Below are 16,628 nucleotides of genomic sequence, written 5' to 3'. Positions count from 1 at the left end.
AAAGTAAGACAATAAAACCTGCAAAATTACTGAAAATATTGTCGCTTGTCGGTCGTCTGCGGGTGGTATCGGCGTGAATCGGTTTGGACGTCGGTCAGCACCGACGCCTTCACGAAATTAGTCATCTGCCGGCCTCTTTAAACACTGCTAACATCACTGAATTTCCAACTGTGTCCGTTTTCATAAAAGTAAGTCTCATGACTTAATGCAGCTTTACTCACATGACATAACATAGCTTTTGCCTGAATAAATAATACCAATAACATCATCTGCAACATTTTTAACAACATTTGATCCTCGATAATTCAGAAGGGCGAGCGTCATTTAATTTATTGCAACAATTATTTGTCGTTTTGCAATTACTAAAAACTTTATTCTAACAATTGGTTGGATTTAAAATATTGGAAACGTATTCACGATACTGACAAAAACAAGTTCCCCTCAGCGTTCCTACCACGTTTATTTATGACCGTCTGATATTTTAAATTAGACACTAATAATTTACTAAAAGCAAAAAAGCATCAAAACGCAACCAAAATTAACGCAAAATCTTTATTAATTTTGCAAATAGAAGTGTAATTGCTTTAAAATTTTCATGTTCACGCTATTTATCTTTGAGAAAATGTTGGCAAAGTATGTAGCGACCACAACAACGGAACCTCGCTTGCTGAAATAGAATACCGACTTCTTTACCCGCCAAATGTTATTTTAATTGGAGCAAACAACTACCATTCTGGTGAATCTAAACATTTTGTAATGTAGTCTTACTCATCTATTATTTCGAAAAGATATTTATGGAGTATGCAAGGCGTGTGTTTTTACAATTAACAAATTGTTTTTGCTCACTTCTTCTTGGGGTTTTTCTTTATATTTGTCTGATCATGTTGAATTTAGGATTTAAGTATCACTTAACGATTGTTCTCACAGATAAGCCAATCTGGCACTTGGCCATGATTTGCAAGAACACATGTGTTGACGAAAGAATTCCTTGCTAAAAATACAAATATTTGCCGACAATGAAAAATTTTATATGTCGCAGACGTTGCATGGAACGTCCTCAGGATGTCATATTTTGCAATAAAATCTTTGTGGGAGATTTTACATTAATTGCACTATCTTGCTCCAATTACATTAACCTTTACCAGAAATGTTTGGCAGGCAGGTTGTGTTTACCTCAATGACGTGCCCGTTGTGACATATTTATTGTTCAAAAAGAATGCGTGATGTTTAGATAGGAGAAAAATTTGCTCTTAACTCTGTGAAAGGCTCACATTAAACAAAATGCGTGTCTCTGAAACGTCCCAAAATTGACACACAATTAATTGAGTCGTTAATGACGCACATAAATGCAAGAAATATTTAAAGATCCTCTCTAATTCTAAAAGTAAATTGACTTTGCTTAGAGAACAAACCAAGGTTTATTTTCACCGCCTATTTTTGATCCAAACTAAATTTGATAATTTCCAGGGTTCCATTGCTTTTTTTCTTGAGTTTACCCAAAGATTTGGCAGGTTACAGCGGAAAGGCGTCTTTACTTCATCTTTCAATGTCCGGTTGCGCTATTTTTTATTCTAGGAACTTTACTTATTGTTAGAAAAAATGATTATGCTTTATTGTCGTCCATGCTGTAAGGTTCGTGACATGCGCTTCCTGTGGTGTCTCGATTTGGCTCCTGGTTCGCCCTGGATGTCGCGACAGCCACCTGAAGTAGTTGTGTGTAAAAACTTGTAAGACCGCGATGAAACTGTTATGTGTAAGAAGCACTGCTTCTATTTTTTAAAGGAATTAGTCCAGGTCGTCACTCTTTCCTTGGCAGAGATTTTTCTATTTTGCTTTTTAAGTGTCCCTTTTTCTAGGTGAAATGGCAACATGTTGAGAGAATGGTTTGAATACTTTAAACTTTTGTTGTACAGACTGTTTTTCGGTGGTAATGCTGTACAAGGGTAAGTTGGTTCTTTCTATCTCTCCTTATTCTCTAATTAAATCGAGATTTCCTCTTGAAATCTCACCAATAAATCCATCACTTATTCAGTGATATACGAATTAAAAATAGAATGTATTCAATGCTAAATCGTCTTACATTTGACGATGTGCACGATCCGTGCCAATTAACATTCGTCGTCGTTATGTGATCTAAGATGTAGTTTGTATTAAATTTGTCTCTAGGCTCTAATACGGAATACATTGCAATTTGTCCACGTCCTTGTGCTAAGCTCCACGAAGAAGTCACGTCAAAACATAGGAAACTGCTTCTATTTTCGACGTGTTTAATTCATCCTATGTTTGTGGTTTTCTGTCAACGTTCGTATTAGATCTATCCCATTTGTGAGATATTTTAGTATCCGGAAACGCTTATTTGGCCAATTTTCCATAACAGTCGATTTAAACTTATTAACAGTCTTATTTTTATAATTACAGAAATGATGACAGATTTGCAAGGCTTTTTATCATAGCCTATGCGTGTTGGGATATATTGCAAAGGTAACGTTTACACCTGTTCGTAATCTCATCCCGTGATGTCCTATCATAAAATTATTTTTACCAAATAAAAAAACGATATTTTAATAGGGACTAAAGTTAATGCACTTTTAAAGTGGAATCCAGAAAAACATTGCCACACTGATGCCATTTATAAGTTGTTCCAAGAAAGTTATTGCAAAATATAGATCACATAAATTTTACTGCCTGGAAACCGTTTCTGACTTTAACTAACAGATAATGAAGTTTCTTACCAAGCAAATGTTTATAATATTGAGTAACCTGCCAAAACTTATTGTCGATTTGTTTCTGCGTTATGTAAGCTATTTCTTTTATTGTTCTAAATATACGATGATAACATAGGAAGTAAAAATAAAGACCTCGTTTCAGGACGCCTCATTTAACGCCGTTTCGATGGCAAGTCGAAAAATGTTTACGACTTTTTTAACGACTTTCGGCTTTCTTTATTACCAGAATTAACTCTCAAATTTTTTTTTTGGTTTTAGAGATTAAAATTTCGGCGATTGAAAGTAGTATATTTTTTCGTTGCTAATTCAGGCTCTGTAAATAAAAATTGTTTTTTAAGACCATACTATATAATTTTACTAATAAATCTATTAATCAGGACAAAAAAAACGTCAAATTTTAAGAGCATGTAATTCCAACTTCAACTAAGAAAAGTTTTGAAAGTTTTACTGGAAATATGAGTAGATACGAATATAAATAAACATAAACAATGCTTTTAATTGCAAAGACATTTAAATTTTTAAAATTCGGTCAAACAAAGAAAAAATTTAGATATCTGAGTCTACAATCTTAAAGGAAGTTTTTTGTTTCAATTTGAGCTGTTTCGATTTTGAGGATGTACCAAAATTTTTCAAAAAAAAGCTATTAGCTTTTGAAATTTTAGTAATTTTAACAGTACAGCAATCAAAGTTAAGGAGGTTACTAATGTGGTCTTAATTAATAATAATTTCAAAATAATAGAGCAAATTTTGAAATTTTTTATTTTAAGGATGAACAAAAAATAAACATACATATTTTTTTAATAGAAACATGTAACTCTGGCAAATTTAACGTCAGAGCAACCAAACTTGAAACTTGTTTATTAATCATGCTAAATTACAAAATTTTAAAGGATTTTAATTTTGGATTGTTTTGATTTTGAGTAGGTAAAACCAAAATTTTCTGAAAAAATATGTTAAGAGCTGTAAATCTGGTAATTTTAACGCCACAGCAATCAAATTTGGGGATATTAGTAACTTGGAGTTATTGACTCTGACAAATTGCAAATTTGTCGGTCAAACAAGACAAATTTTGAATTTTTTAGTACCTATGAAGGCGAACTAAAAATTGTCCAAAAAAAATTGTATTAGAGTTTGTAACACTAATAATTTTAATGTTATAGCAATCATAATAAAGAAGGTTACTAATTTAGTCTTAGTTATTAATTAACAATGGCAAATTTCAAGATTTTAAACCGGAAGCGACAAATTTTGGAATTTCCCCATTTTTGCATTGCATTCGAGGCTAATTCCATCGTATAAAATGTTATTAAGTTTTGGCAATACCGTTCGAATCTGCCATGGACAAAGTATCGCCACTACCCAGTTTTATTTACGGGTGAAGCTGGATCCAGTCTGGAAAGTTGCCAGATAGACAGTTGTAGATACATCGTAAGTGTTTTTTCGTATGGTTGAACCTCTCGAAAAAACTATTCTTAGCAACGTAATTAGGATTAAAAGACAACATTATTTTGTGTAATATCCGCGTACAGCTTGAATTCTGTTTTATTTGTGTACTTTATTTACAGAAATTCTGACGCCGAAAGAGGCAAAAATATCCACGGAGGCGACCTAACATCTGTAAAAATGTCTGACACTCAGGTTTCTGTAGTCGGTTCAGGAAACAGACAAGTGGAACAAGAATCCAGTGAAGAAACGACGCTCTCTGAGGTAGGTCATGTGTAATTGTATTTCACGATTTGTTAGGTTTTCTTTCTACTTCATATCCCAACACCTTATTAATGCAGACAACACTTGCCTTGGCACAGGTAGTAAAAGCCAATTAAAAGGTGCGTTAATGTGTCAACCGGAGAATTCATAGCGCTTGTTGGTGGATGCAAGATTTGTAGTAATTTAAGTTGTTGAGGATGTGATTTACATGAGCCAGATGTTACACGCTAATAATATGGAATAATATTTAATTTTTTCAGGTGTCGAAAGATCTTGGTCACACAAAAGTTTCAGAGAAATCCGCCGAATTTAAAGGTACTTCCAACACATCCATCGTGGAAGAAAACGCTTCTAAAAACATCCAAAGTAGTTGCAGCGTCGTTCAATCTCAGTCTCTTGCACAGTCTGTCTCTGAAAGCCGCAAGGTAACCACTTCTTCTTTTTCTTCTTCGCAGAGTTTTTCCTCTGAAGAAGTTGAAGAATATGTTTTTGAAGGTTAAAATTAATAATAAACGAAATTACCTCGTGCTTTCAAACTATCGTTATGGGTAAATCTATATAACATTCTAAAATATCAGCTACAATTTTTGACACAGGACATATTTTTTTATAATTTTTGATTTTTGAGGCATTTATTACTACCTATACAACACACTATAACAGCATGTGATACAAGAGGAAAAGACAATAAATTAGATGTTTTTGCGTAGGTAATTGAAAGTTATATAGAACTGACGCTTTTTTGATAGTTTCACTAGGATTGTTTTTGCCACTATTGTCTTTACTTGTAAAAGTTTTACAATAAACTTATTTTAAACTTGTCTGTTCGTTTATTTCCAGGCACTGAGCTTCAAAATGTTATACGAGCTTTCAGGCGCTCAGTTCTATATAGCTTCTCATCCTTACACTTAAACAAAAACATAACGTTTTGAAGCTTCAGTTCATAGTCACCTACACCTTAAAACCGCCAGTTTACAAAATCATTAATCGTAGGAAACGGAAACCTCAGTCCCAGCAACGACTCAGTCAGACGAACAAATTGAAACAACGTCAGAAACATCAACAAGCAACATTTACAAACCTTTAGACCCCATCAAATCTTTTGAACCAGTGAAACCTTTTGAACCCTTGAAACCATTTGAACCAATCAAGCCGTTTGAGCCTCTTAAATCTTTCGAATTAACTAGACAAGCAGAAAAAACGGTCTTACAAGTACAACAAAACGAAAGTGAAACAACGACTAACGGAGAACAAAGTCATGTAAGTGCAGGCATCAAAGTTCAAGAAGAAACAAGTGTTAATAATGGATTTCCTCCTGATTACGTACCTGTGGAAGCACTAGAACCACTTCCTCCCTTAGATCTTGCGAATATTACTTCAAATGGAATGTGTACGAATTCACAAAAAGCAGAAATAAAGGAAGAAAAAATCAAAAATTCTCTCAAGGAAATTATATCTGATTTAGATAGATATGCGGAAAAAGATAAAGAGTTGAAAGAATCATACACGCAAGAAAAGAGAGTAGATGGTAATAGCACATCGTACTCGTTTGAACAAAGTTTGGAATCGCAATCATACGTAAAAGAGGTTTGTCTTTTAACTACTGGTTTTATGTGGTTGGGCGTTAAAGCAATAATAACGTTTTCAAAAATAGGTGAAGGGAAAGTTAATTAGGCTTTATAAAAACAGAAAATTGTTCATTTTATTGAAAAGTTGTAAAATAATTATTGCTTTTACCCTGTTATCGGTTTATTTGTCATAATTGTAATGGCCAGTCAATTACAGACAAATAGCAACTAAAAATATAACATGAAATAAATAATTGATTTAATGACAAACTATTTTTAGCTTCTTATATTTTACGCACTGTACTGCCCTACTAAAAGCAAAAAATACAGAATTAAAGTTGTATTTGACTGACCACTAAAATTAAAACTAATATCACAATCAAAATTAAAAAAACATATTTCAAAGACGTTAAAACCGTTAAAAGTCATGGTTTTCACTACGACTGAGGTTTTTTTTTTAATTTTGCTAATATTTATGTATCAATGTTCTTGTTTCATACTTAAGTGTGTTTTAAAACATTTTAAACCCCTTTGTGTCTTTTCAACATCTGCATCTGCACAAACATAACACATTAAAGCTGTAACTCGATTTGCATGTCAATGTTGTAGAACGGAAAGCGATCCAACAAAGACAATTGGATTGCTCATTTGCCTTCAGTGTTGCCCAAACAACGCCCCTTGTCTTTGCCCACTGAAAACTCATTCAATTATGTGGATTTTTCAAAGGTACACTTATTTACACTTCATTTTCTTCTTACACATCTTATTTTTTAACATTAAAGAGCCTTGTTTAAATTCCTAATTAATTTCAGATTACCCAAGAGTTGAGTGGTGGCCATTTTCAGGTAAGAAATAAAATTTGCAATTAGAGAGCAACCTGATATTATTTTGAATACAAATTTAAAACTCAACCTGCTTTTAAAGCAATTGACACAATTTATAACGTATAATTATAGTATAGTTTAAAAACGAGATTTCTTCGTTTTCTGTCTTGTTGGGTGGTCTAAATTACAATCATAAATAAAACTAATATTAAGTGTGACCCGGAAAGTCCCAGACGTTTATATCACACCTGCTTGCAGAAGTATTCTTTCAGACGTCGTGTGCTTATTTACTTAATTAATTTTATGGTTTTCAGTATCAACAGTTCGTATTTTTATTGTCTACATTTAATAATTTTAATTTTAATTGTTAGCACTTATTTTTATTAGGTTTGTTTATGTCTGGATGGGCTATATCTTTTTGATCCCTTTCAACTGTGTTGATCTGTGACTTTTACGACGCCGTTAGTAACGGATATGTTAAACTTTATCTAAAATCTAAATTAAATTTTATTAATTAGACTATTAATAAGGTTTTAATAACAAAGAAATTCAAATTAATTTAATTAATTAATTCCATGCCTAAAATAAAATATACCTCATAAAAACACATGTTCGATCTCCACATGTACATTTTTTGTGGAAATGTTGGTTGCCTATATACAACTTTTTTATTATAAAATAAAAACAATTGAAATTGTTAAATATAAACAAATAATCAAATCTGCATACATATAATGTTCTTGCACATTACAAATAATATGTAGTTTAAAATTTTTTTTCTTTTTAATTGCCCCTTTTACGTTTTTTTGACAATAAAACAGTTTCATTAAATAATATTCATATGAATGCTACTTCTAGTGCCAAAATCTGAGAATGACTGACGACAAATATACAACAAGCTTTTAGGCTGGCACCTTTTCTACCGAACATTTAAATTAAATAACGTTGATCGTTGATAACCACAACAGATATTTTTGGAAGTGATCCAGACACTTACCAAATTCGTTCTCTCTCCTAGCAGATTATTTCGAGACGTGTACTTTGTTGTAATTTCATGCCCACAACGTCTTATCAACTTAACATGTTTCTTATATCAATAGTTTCTGCGAGCAATTTATAGTGTTGATATCGTGTGTTGTGTAAGTGCAACGATTTTCGTCGGATATCAAAAATATGCACCAATTGCAGCAACGTTAGATTTGGCAAAGGAATCAATGAAAAACTTTTGCAGTATTTAGGACAAACTAAATATATTTGCATACAAGTGTGTAAACCATTCTAGTAAATATCACTCACATAAACTGCGCATACTAACGCTTGCATAAATTTATTTTTCTTTCAAGCTGCTACATATCAAAATAAATTTATTTATTATTTTAGGTGTTGTGCATTACTTCCGCCGCCTTCAAACATATTTAAAAATACACAAAACAGGCATATTTTTAACTATTAGCATGCGTGAATCTATTCTAAAAACGCAATTATGACTCCATTGTTTGGCAAATGAGAATGTAATTTTATAGAATTTCTTTGCCAAAGTCTAATTATCTTGTGACAGAACTTTTTTAACCATGCGGTTGCTAAATAAAATTGTGGACACTAAAAGTGAAAGCATGTACTCCATGACCAAAAAAAGTTCTTACAACTTGAGCAAAAGCGCCACCACCAAATTTATACCATCATCTGAACCTACAACGCCATCGTGGCCAAAACCAACATCAAGCTTCCCTCTCCAAAAGTCTTTAAGCGCTTCAGGAATTGTTGATTCCGGCCGTGGATTTAGACCTTCAGATCGAAAAGACCCTCAAAAAAGGGTCTTTTTAACAAATTTAACCCAGAGAGTTTTCAAGGTTGGACTGGTAAGTGGCTCATCTTCAAACAATCATAAACTTAAGTCTGGCTTTCGACAGAGTGTGCGTTTAAACACTGGTCTCTCCAGACTTCGATTCAGTTTCATTCGGTCCGTTCCTGAAACATTCCAAACATACGAACGCATTTTCGAATTTTCGCATAATTGCAGTCACTGAAATAACTCATTTGTTGTTTTGAATGTACGCCAATTGACGATTAGCAGTAGTTATTTTTATATTTTTGCATTTAAAAATGTTTTTGGGGGGTCAAATTTGTTTCGTTCATGACAGTCAACGAACAACAGAAACAAATGTGTACAACAAGACAGAAATATATCGTAATAAAAAGTACGAGAAACATGTGCATTTTGAAGTAATATCGACAAAATTGCAAGTAATACAAGTTAATTTATTGTATTTTATTTGCAGGATGAAAATGCACCTCCACCAAAACCCATTAATCTTGAAAAGATTTTCACACCTGCTGATGGAGAGCAAATACAACCCAACAAACAAAGTGAGTATAAAGAATAAAATCCAATGTAATTAAGAGTAACTCTTATACTCTGTGCTATGTCTGACTTTTTATCCATAGTCATATCTTCATTGTAGATTTTCTTTATTGAAAAAAAGAAAATTTTATTTTTAGTTATTAGGCAACGCACTGTGTAGGCGTCCAGACGGTTCTTTTCTGAAAAAAAAAACATTCGTTCAGTATTTCATAAATCATAAACGAAATAAAACATTTGGTTTTTATACTTCCATACCTAAATTTGACACCACAATTATTACGATTAGACTTTTTCTTTGCAATGTCAAATTTTGTAAAAATAAAGACAAAGAGGAGACAAAAATTACCTTCAGAATAATAAATAATGAAAATCATTTGCTAAATACAAACACAATAATGAATGATCTCTCCACCGCTCAGTTCCTGGATATTTAAAGAATCGCGTAATGTGTGTATTTTCGTTGTCTATTTCTTTCAAATTTTCATACTAAAATATATTACAAACCGGCCGGTGAAATATGGCAATAAATTACTACCATTTTATACATAGAAAGAGATTACAAGTATTAATAAATTTGTTTGAAAGTTACAACAGTGCGCTACATAGCGACTTGAGTTTTATTAATGAGGTGTAACATTTCTGATTTTATTTTAGTAATGCCTATAAATTTTATCTGACTACGTAAAATGACATTGTTTCAGGGAAAATGTTTGCATCGTCGGCTTTTTACGCGAAAGGCGTCCATCCAACCGTTGAGGAACAAGTCCAACTGGCCAAAAGAATATCCAGCTCTTTGAGTGACATCAGCAACCAAAGTAGCAAAGGACAATCGATGTACGTGAATCGCAAGAAGAGATCAGTCAAATGGGTGCATGAAGGAGATGGTACGGTTTTCTATCAATCACTGTTTATCCCGATTTCCTGTGATCTGTTAACGCCAGTTTCCTGTTCCAAATAGATTGCTTCACAAATTGGTTTATAAATTAGCGTGAAATTTAGCTTCGAATCAGGATATTTTTATAATGCATAAGATAAATGTGACGTTAGTGCAAACTAAAGTACCTCTATTGGGTGGCCCATTTATTCAAATTTAGATGAAAACGTGTCAGAAGCTAATTTCTCTTCTTCGCAACACTTCGGACATGGTGCGTAAAGATATCGTGATAGTCCGGAAGTAAAAACAAATGAGCAAATCTGGCGTTCTGCCATATCCATCAGAGTATTGCGTAACTCTGCCTCCGTCCATGTACCAAAATATCTTCAGATAATGTGTAGCTGTTTATACAAACGTTAGATCCACACGGAAACTCTGGAATATTGCGTCGCTTCGCACATCGATTATTATTATTCGAAACTCGATTGATTCTAATTTTGGAGACTTGTCGTGGTCCGTTTCCCTATTTTTTTTATTTTTGATCTGAAGGTTAGTTGGTTTTATGTGAAGTTCTGTAAACTGTGTCTGATATGTTTCTTATTTCATTGTTTACTCAAATGTCATGTTTAATCACGTCCTGGAAAGAGATGCTTGCTCGTATACTTTTGAACTTTTCTTCACGGAAAATTTCACAGCCGGTAGCAGAATTGGCTAACTTCGAACGACGTTATTCGCGCCATGGAAAACATCCTTGCAATTTGTATGGATTGTCTGTAGGTGTATAAATAAAAATGTTACTAGGACAAATCTTTACGGTCGGAATACCGCACTATCTGTGTTTTCAATAATAGAAAACCAGAATGTTCACCGCAATTCTTTAAATTGTGGAGGAATCGAAAAAAGAGTTCAGTTTTGAAAAATGTTTTCTAGGCAGCATCCTCAATTTTGATGGGCAATATTCCAAAATTATTGTAGAAAGAAAAATTCCTGAGAAAAAATTATCGTAATAGTTATGTTATCATTTTAGTATAGGTACCTACATATTATTATTATTCTCATGACGACGCATGGAAAATCCATTGGATGAAAGTTACACAGATCAACATCACTTTTATTTTTTTAATTTTTACTCATCATACCCATTTAATTTTATTGTCATTTTATTGCCAATAATCAGAGACTTCCACAAACAACAAAAGAGGCTTCTGTGTAAATTGCTTACTCATTGCGTTTTATACTAAGAAAAAGGCCTTGTTTGAAGTGTGGAGAATCTTATAAATAAAAATGTAATTAACACTACAATCATGTGCCGTCAACAAAAATACTAATAAGGTAATAAAACAACTATGATTACTAAACTAGAGGTTTTATGGTTTAAGTAATTACATCAATTCAGTTTTGATTGAGCGTAGAAAAATGTCTAGTAAAGCAATTGGCCAAATACGATAACCAAATACAATTGTGTTGCAACTTGAATCACATCAATCAATCAATCAATCAATATGAAAGTAAACAAAAAGTATTAAATAAACGTAATCCGTTAAGAGTAAATCCTAGAAACCTTTCTTTAATATTACTCGAATCGTAATTTTCTTTTTATAGGCATCACAACGGAAAGTTCAGAATTCATCTCAGAGTCATCTGAAAACAGTAAAGATCCTCTAAAATTAGTAATGAACCCTCTTGGTCAAGTTCAGGATATAAACTCGTTACGAAGACAAGGATACACAATTGAACCTGCTTTATCCCCAGATCTTTGCTTAGAAATAGTCAAAGACTTAAATTCACCAAAAGGAAAAGGTAAAAAACCACGTAAAGCATGCAATTCTCTATTTTTTTAACAAATAGGGGCGGAACTGTTTGCCAAACGCCGCAAGCGTTCAGAAAAATGGGTTGTGGGTGAAACAAACGGAGCAAAACCAGCATGCATACCAGACATAGCTCCATCACCAACACCAATACTGTCGCCTCTACCTCCACTGAGTAGTTTGCCACAACCGGGATATTTGCCAGAAACTGTACAGAGGATACAACACAAAGAAAAACTGGATGAAATTCAGGTAACTTTGTTTCCTGAACTCGTTTCTTTACGTTCAATTTTGATTATGTAGGAGAAATTTACTCGTCCTCGTGTAAAACTGGTGAAGTCGCCATGGGATGCGGCTCTGGAAACAGGATCAGTGGATGCAGCGTTCCAAGATCTTCCTCCAACTTGGCCTTCAAAAGGGGGTTATGTCGCCCCAGTCGTCAGTTCTTACGAAGCTGCCCTTAAAAATGATACTTTGGATACTTGGACTGGTGCAAAGCAAAATGATAAAGTTTATGCTCACAATCCCGCCTATAACAGTAGCAGCATCAATAGGATTGTGGATAATTTGCAAAAAGGTGTGAGCAACGTTGATTTATACAAACCAGCCGTTCCACAAGCTTGGAACTCACCAGCACCAAAGCAACAACAATACAGTAAGTGCTTCGTATTATTGTTATAATTCAACTGTAGGCTGCTCAACTTTAATGCTTTTACATGCTTTACCACAGGTAGCATCAACCTTGCACTAACTAACATCATTAAACCATCTGCTCCACAAGAAGAGAGATCTATCTCGCCTTTTCCTGATATTGCAGACGTATCAGCTAACCCTGAACTTTTATCAGAAACTCCTTTGGAAACGCAAATAACCCGCCCTGTAACCCCAAGCTTTTTACCGCTTAAAATAGATCCTAAAAAAGAAGCAGAGAAACTGTTACAGCAACAAAAACTTGAAAGAGCGGCTTCACCTTTTCCAATTATCCCAGATGTTAAGCTGGAACTCGAACTAATGGAAAGCGATATTCAGAAAGTTCAACAAAAGGAATCTTTGACTGCTCGACCTGTTTCTCCATTTCCGGCAATTCCTGACGTTATATTTAATCCTGAAATTGTAGAACGAGACATTGTGCAATTGAGAGTCAGTCCTCAGCCGATTCAAATTACTTTCAACACCATTGAAAGTGTTGAGAATGTAAACGAATCAAAAACTGAAACATTTGAAAGCATTGAACAAGAAAGAGTTGTGGAAAAAACAAACGCACCGTTTCCCACTATTCCTGATATTAGTAAGTATTTAGCGAAACCTCAAGACCCGTTTATAAACCCAACTGCTATGAAGAAGTACGAACAAGTCTCTTTGACTAACAAATATACTTTAAACGAACAACTTCCAAAGCCTGCAGTTTTACCGCAGAAACCCGAGTTTGGATACGCCCGTCCAAGCTCAGAGCAGAAAGTTATTGAACAGAGTTTTCTCTCCGCAACTAGCGACCTAAGAAGTCTGCAGTCAGAAGTATTTGAGAGTCAAGGACATTTTAATGCAAGTAGATCATGCTCTCCATATCCCATCTTTATTCCAAAATCAAGAAGTGCAACTCCATTAATAGACAGTGGATTGGCCAAGACTGATAAAACAACCCAAGCAGTTCAAGCATCTGAAGATCAGATTAAAAAATCAGCAGTCGCTACTAATACAAATCAATATGAAGTGCTTCAAACTCAACAAATGTGTTTTGCTGAGCTACATAACATTCAGGCGGCTTACGACAACGCCGAAAACTTACAGATCAAGAATGAAGTCAAACAGGAAGATAACGAATTTACAAAAATTCTTCAGGGGATGAAAAAAGTTAGAGAAGGTCAAGTAATTCCCGAAAATCAAAGTGCTCCTGAGACCGCTAAAACTGAGCTACAGCCAACTTCACTTAATACTCAAAGTGAAGAGAATCAAAGCAGAACAAAATCTGAAAATGTTTCTACCGTGACAAGAAACATTATAAAATCCAACGAAAATGCAGACACAGAATCACAAAAGTACAAAAAACCGCCTGAAGCTATAATTGGTGCACGTCCTATTTTTGGCCAAACGAACATAAATAGCGAATTACAGAAAGCTTTTTCAGGTCGACAAAAATCAATTCAAGGCAAAAGAACACGCGAAGTTACTGAACAAGTCGACAAAAATCTGGGTATTGAACCGAAAATCAAGATCGAAAAAACTGAAACTATTACTGAACAACAACAATCAGAAAAGTCTAACTTATCCACGCAATTCACAAACAATGAAACTACTGAAGTGGAAACTCTCCGGCCCAGTAAAAATGAAGAAGTTGAAAAGATATTTTATAAGCAAGAAAGAGAGTACCATGTGGATTATCAAACTGTCCAGGAAGAGGTAGTTTATCCTGAAGACAACGAGATACAATATTTCACTTCTCAGTGTTTTGTATCGAACACTGATAATACTGCGTTTAGCAATCAGCTAAAACAAAATCTTCACCGCATTGAAGGACGTAATGTGCAGGTTGAAGAAGTAAGTGTTAACGAAGGAGACTATTGTCAAGTTCCTGTCAAATCTCTTATTAAAAATTTCGAACAGTCCTCGATGCCAGTGATGCGTTACAAGCAGATAAGAGAACCTTCACCAAAAATATTTGAAAAATTACAAGGTGTTGAGAAATCACAGTCGCAGCAAAATATCTCAACGCTGAATATCAATAATCAAGAGGCCATTCTTAAATCAGCTGAACAAGAATTTAATAATCTATATTATGTGTCCAATGCCAAAATTGAGACAAATTATTATCCTCCTCAACAATCAACAAATTTGCTACAATCCGAAAATAGTTCCTTTTATAAATACACCTCCCAAAGCTCCCAATTTCAGTCATCTTCTGCTTCTCAAGAAGAGAATTTAGTGCAGATTAACGAGAGAGGAATTGAAGGCAAGCAGCTAGTGTTCCCTTAATGTCACTGTCTGATTAATCCCTTTACTGTTTTATAACATCCATGGTTAGATTAATTTTTTTCTTTAATAAAACTTTCTTTGTGGTAATTTATATCAATATTGTAGGCTCTAATACTCTTCCAAGATCAAAACCAAAACCACTTGTATCTCCAAGCTACAAGCCCAACGTTGCTCCACAAGTGTATGTTCCTAAAGAAACCAACAGTCCAATGCCAGAGCTACACAGCGCCCCAGTGTACAACGCGCAGCCAACTCTCCTAACGCAATCTCCAGTGGCACCAGCGCGGCCTCCACAACCACCCCCAAGATTTAACTACGGTGCCTTGCAAAACTACAATACTGCAGCAAGGGGATGGGGACAAAACACCACCTGCTACAAACCAATTACATTTGACAAACCAGGCGTTTCCTACTCCGATTTTTAAGAAAACTGGTCCTCCGTGGAATATATTTTTTGTTTATTTTGCTGTTATTTATATTACTCATTTCGCCTCAATCTCTTCATTTGGGATTGTAGAATGAGATGTGTGAATTCATAGCCATAGTCTTGTTATTTTTATTTTAAATATGTATATACTTGATTGGTACTAATAACACGTCACGTGTAATAATATAACAGACATAGTTCAGTCTCGACAACGGATTGAATAACGTTTTAAAACTTGTCATCTAAAGTGTCTACCGTTTTTTGAATAGTTAAACTAGTTTTTGCTTTTTGAGTGCTATTATTCACGCCACACTACAGAACTGTTCGATTTTAATGTGAATATATAATAAAGTTTTGAATGAACACCTGCAATTAATTAATCGGAGTTTTAATTAAGTTATTAAGTATTTGTTATATGTTGGCTGAATCTCTTTAAAATTCACTGCATTCACTCTTTTGTCCACGTTTTGAAATAAGATTGAAGTATTGTAATAACTTTTTAAACCATTCCCTGAAAGTCCGAAGGCCTTTTCCGGTTTGTTTTTTGGTTTAACTCCATATCGATCAGCTTTATGTTCCGGGAATGGATTAAAGCAACCACCGTGACAACCACCTTGCTACAAAATTTATCATGAAAGTTGTCTAGTAGGTATTATACCACTGCACCTTTTTTCCCGGACCACTAGGAACTATATGGCCTGGAGGAATAATCAAATATTTTTTTTCTTTTGGTCTCACATATGTTGGGCCAGGTTTTATATTGGCAGGCTCCACAAATGGATTCTTGTCGAAAAACGGTTGCGGATAGTGGACAGGGACTATGGCTCTACCCAAATTTTTGCCATATATTGGATATTTGGGTTTCACACCGTAGCGATCAGCTCTGAAAATAAATGTAAATTTTGACTAAACCAATCGTGATATTACGAATATTCCGGAAATTTATTTATGCAAATATCTGCATATCCTGGCCCTCCAAGTTTTCCAGGATTACCGAGCAAATTTCTTCCATATGATTTTCGGGGAGGCTGTTTTCTCCTTTCGTTACCCATTGTGTGAATAACTCCACTGAAAGAACCGTAGTAATCGCCAGGACAAGAGTGAGTTTTAAATCCTGCGGGAGGCATAAAGGGACGGTCTGACACGTTTTTCATCCGTGGAGGTCCTCTAAAAAATAATTTTAAAGAGAGTCTTTGCAATCAAAGAACAATACGGTTTCCGTCCTCGTCCTTTTATAGCTTCTTTTGAGAAGATTCTTCGGAACTCGGTTTCGAAATAGCCGTGTTGGGTACCAGTTTTACTTTTTCTTCCTTCGCTGTACATATTATGAGGCTCTCCTAAGTTAGTGAAATTAAAATAAGT

The 16,628-nt window shown here is 34.3% G+C and overlaps 3 protein-coding genes across 7 annotated transcripts; 2 read left to right on the top strand and 1 right to left on the bottom strand.

The window, feature by feature from the left end:
* Nucleotides 1-26: 26 nt before the first annotated feature.
* Nucleotides 27-15,642, top strand: LOC148178949 (uncharacterized). Of its 5 annotated transcripts, XM_088050491.1 has the most exons (14): nucleotides 1,680-1,753; nucleotides 1,857-1,943; nucleotides 4,292-4,433; nucleotides 4,694-4,858; nucleotides 5,427-6,020; nucleotides 6,611-6,727; nucleotides 6,814-6,846; nucleotides 9,105-9,192; nucleotides 9,889-10,071; nucleotides 11,664-11,861; nucleotides 11,910-12,121; nucleotides 12,173-12,524; nucleotides 13,995-14,816; nucleotides 14,945-15,642. In XM_088050491.1, the coding sequence occupies exons 2-14, from the start codon at nucleotides 1,870-1,872 to the stop codon at nucleotides 15,262-15,264; spliced, it is 3,300 nt and encodes a 1,099-aa protein (XP_087906617.1). In that variant the 5' UTR covers nucleotides 1,680-1,753; nucleotides 1,857-1,869; the 3' UTR covers nucleotides 15,265-15,642. The 5 variants fall into 5 exon arrangements, with proteins under 5 accessions (XP_087906619.1, XP_087906617.1, XP_087906615.1 ...); XM_088050493.1 differs by lacking the exons at nucleotides 1,680-1,753; nucleotides 1,857-1,943 and adding an exon at nucleotides 27-188; XM_088050489.1 differs by having other exon boundaries at nucleotides 1,697-1,943.
* On the top strand, nucleotides 12,560-13,987 carry LOC148178950 (uncharacterized; the record flags this gene model as incomplete). The annotated part of the gene is made up of 1 exon (XM_088031401.1): nucleotides 12,560-13,987. A coding segment is annotated over one exon (1,428 nt), but the record flags the coding sequence as incomplete, so codon positions are not given.
* LOC148178948 (cilia-and flagella-associated protein 96-like) lies at nucleotides 15,639-16,593 on the bottom strand. Its single transcript, XM_088050495.1, has 4 exons — nucleotides 16,480-16,593; nucleotides 16,194-16,433; nucleotides 15,933-16,149; nucleotides 15,639-15,883 (listed from the first exon to the last, which is right to left on the bottom strand). The coding sequence occupies exons 1-4, from the start codon at nucleotides 16,587-16,589 to the stop codon at nucleotides 15,659-15,661; spliced, it is 792 nt and encodes a 263-aa protein (XP_087906621.1). The 5' UTR covers nucleotides 16,590-16,593; the 3' UTR covers nucleotides 15,639-15,658.
* Between the last annotated feature and the right edge of the window lie 35 nt (nucleotides 16,594-16,628).

The sequence above is a fragment of the Gnatocerus cornutus genome, chromosome 2 (assembly GCF_029298725.1).
Source record: "Gnatocerus cornutus isolate USDA-ARS CGAHR chromosome 2, icGnaCorn1.1, whole genome shotgun sequence".
In the NCBI taxonomy this organism is placed as follows: Eukaryota; Metazoa; Arthropoda; class Insecta; order Coleoptera; family Tenebrionidae; genus Gnatocerus; species Gnatocerus cornutus.
Note: the sequence above shows the minus strand (reverse complement) of the source record. Positions and strands in the feature narration are given on the sequence as shown.

Excerpts from the sequence above, each read along its gene's own strand:
- LOC148178949 (XM_088050491.1), top strand. The coding sequence starts at position 1,870 with ATGTTGAGAGAATGGTTTGAATACTTTAAACTTTTGTTGTACAGACTG. Across the intron at positions 1,944-4,291 it reads GGTGGTAATGCTGTACAAGG|AAATTCTGACGCCGAAAGAG; the intron begins GTAAGTTGGTTC and ends CTTTATTTACAG. Across the intron at positions 6,728-6,813 it reads ATTATGTGGATTTTTCAAAG|ATTACCCAAGAGTTGAGTGG; the intron begins GTACACTTATTT and ends AATTAATTTCAG.
- LOC148178948 (XM_088050495.1), bottom strand. The coding sequence starts at position 16,589 with ATGTACAGCGAAGGAAGAAAAAGTAAAACTGGTACCCAACACGGCTAT. Across the intron at positions 16,434-16,479 it reads AAAGGACGAGGACGGAAACC|AGGACCTCCACGGATGAAAA; the intron begins GTATTGTTCTTT and ends ATTATTTTTTAG. Across the intron at positions 16,150-16,193 it reads AATAAATTTCCGGAATATTC|AGCTGATCGCTACGGTGTGA; the intron begins GTAATATCACGA and ends ATTTATTTTCAG.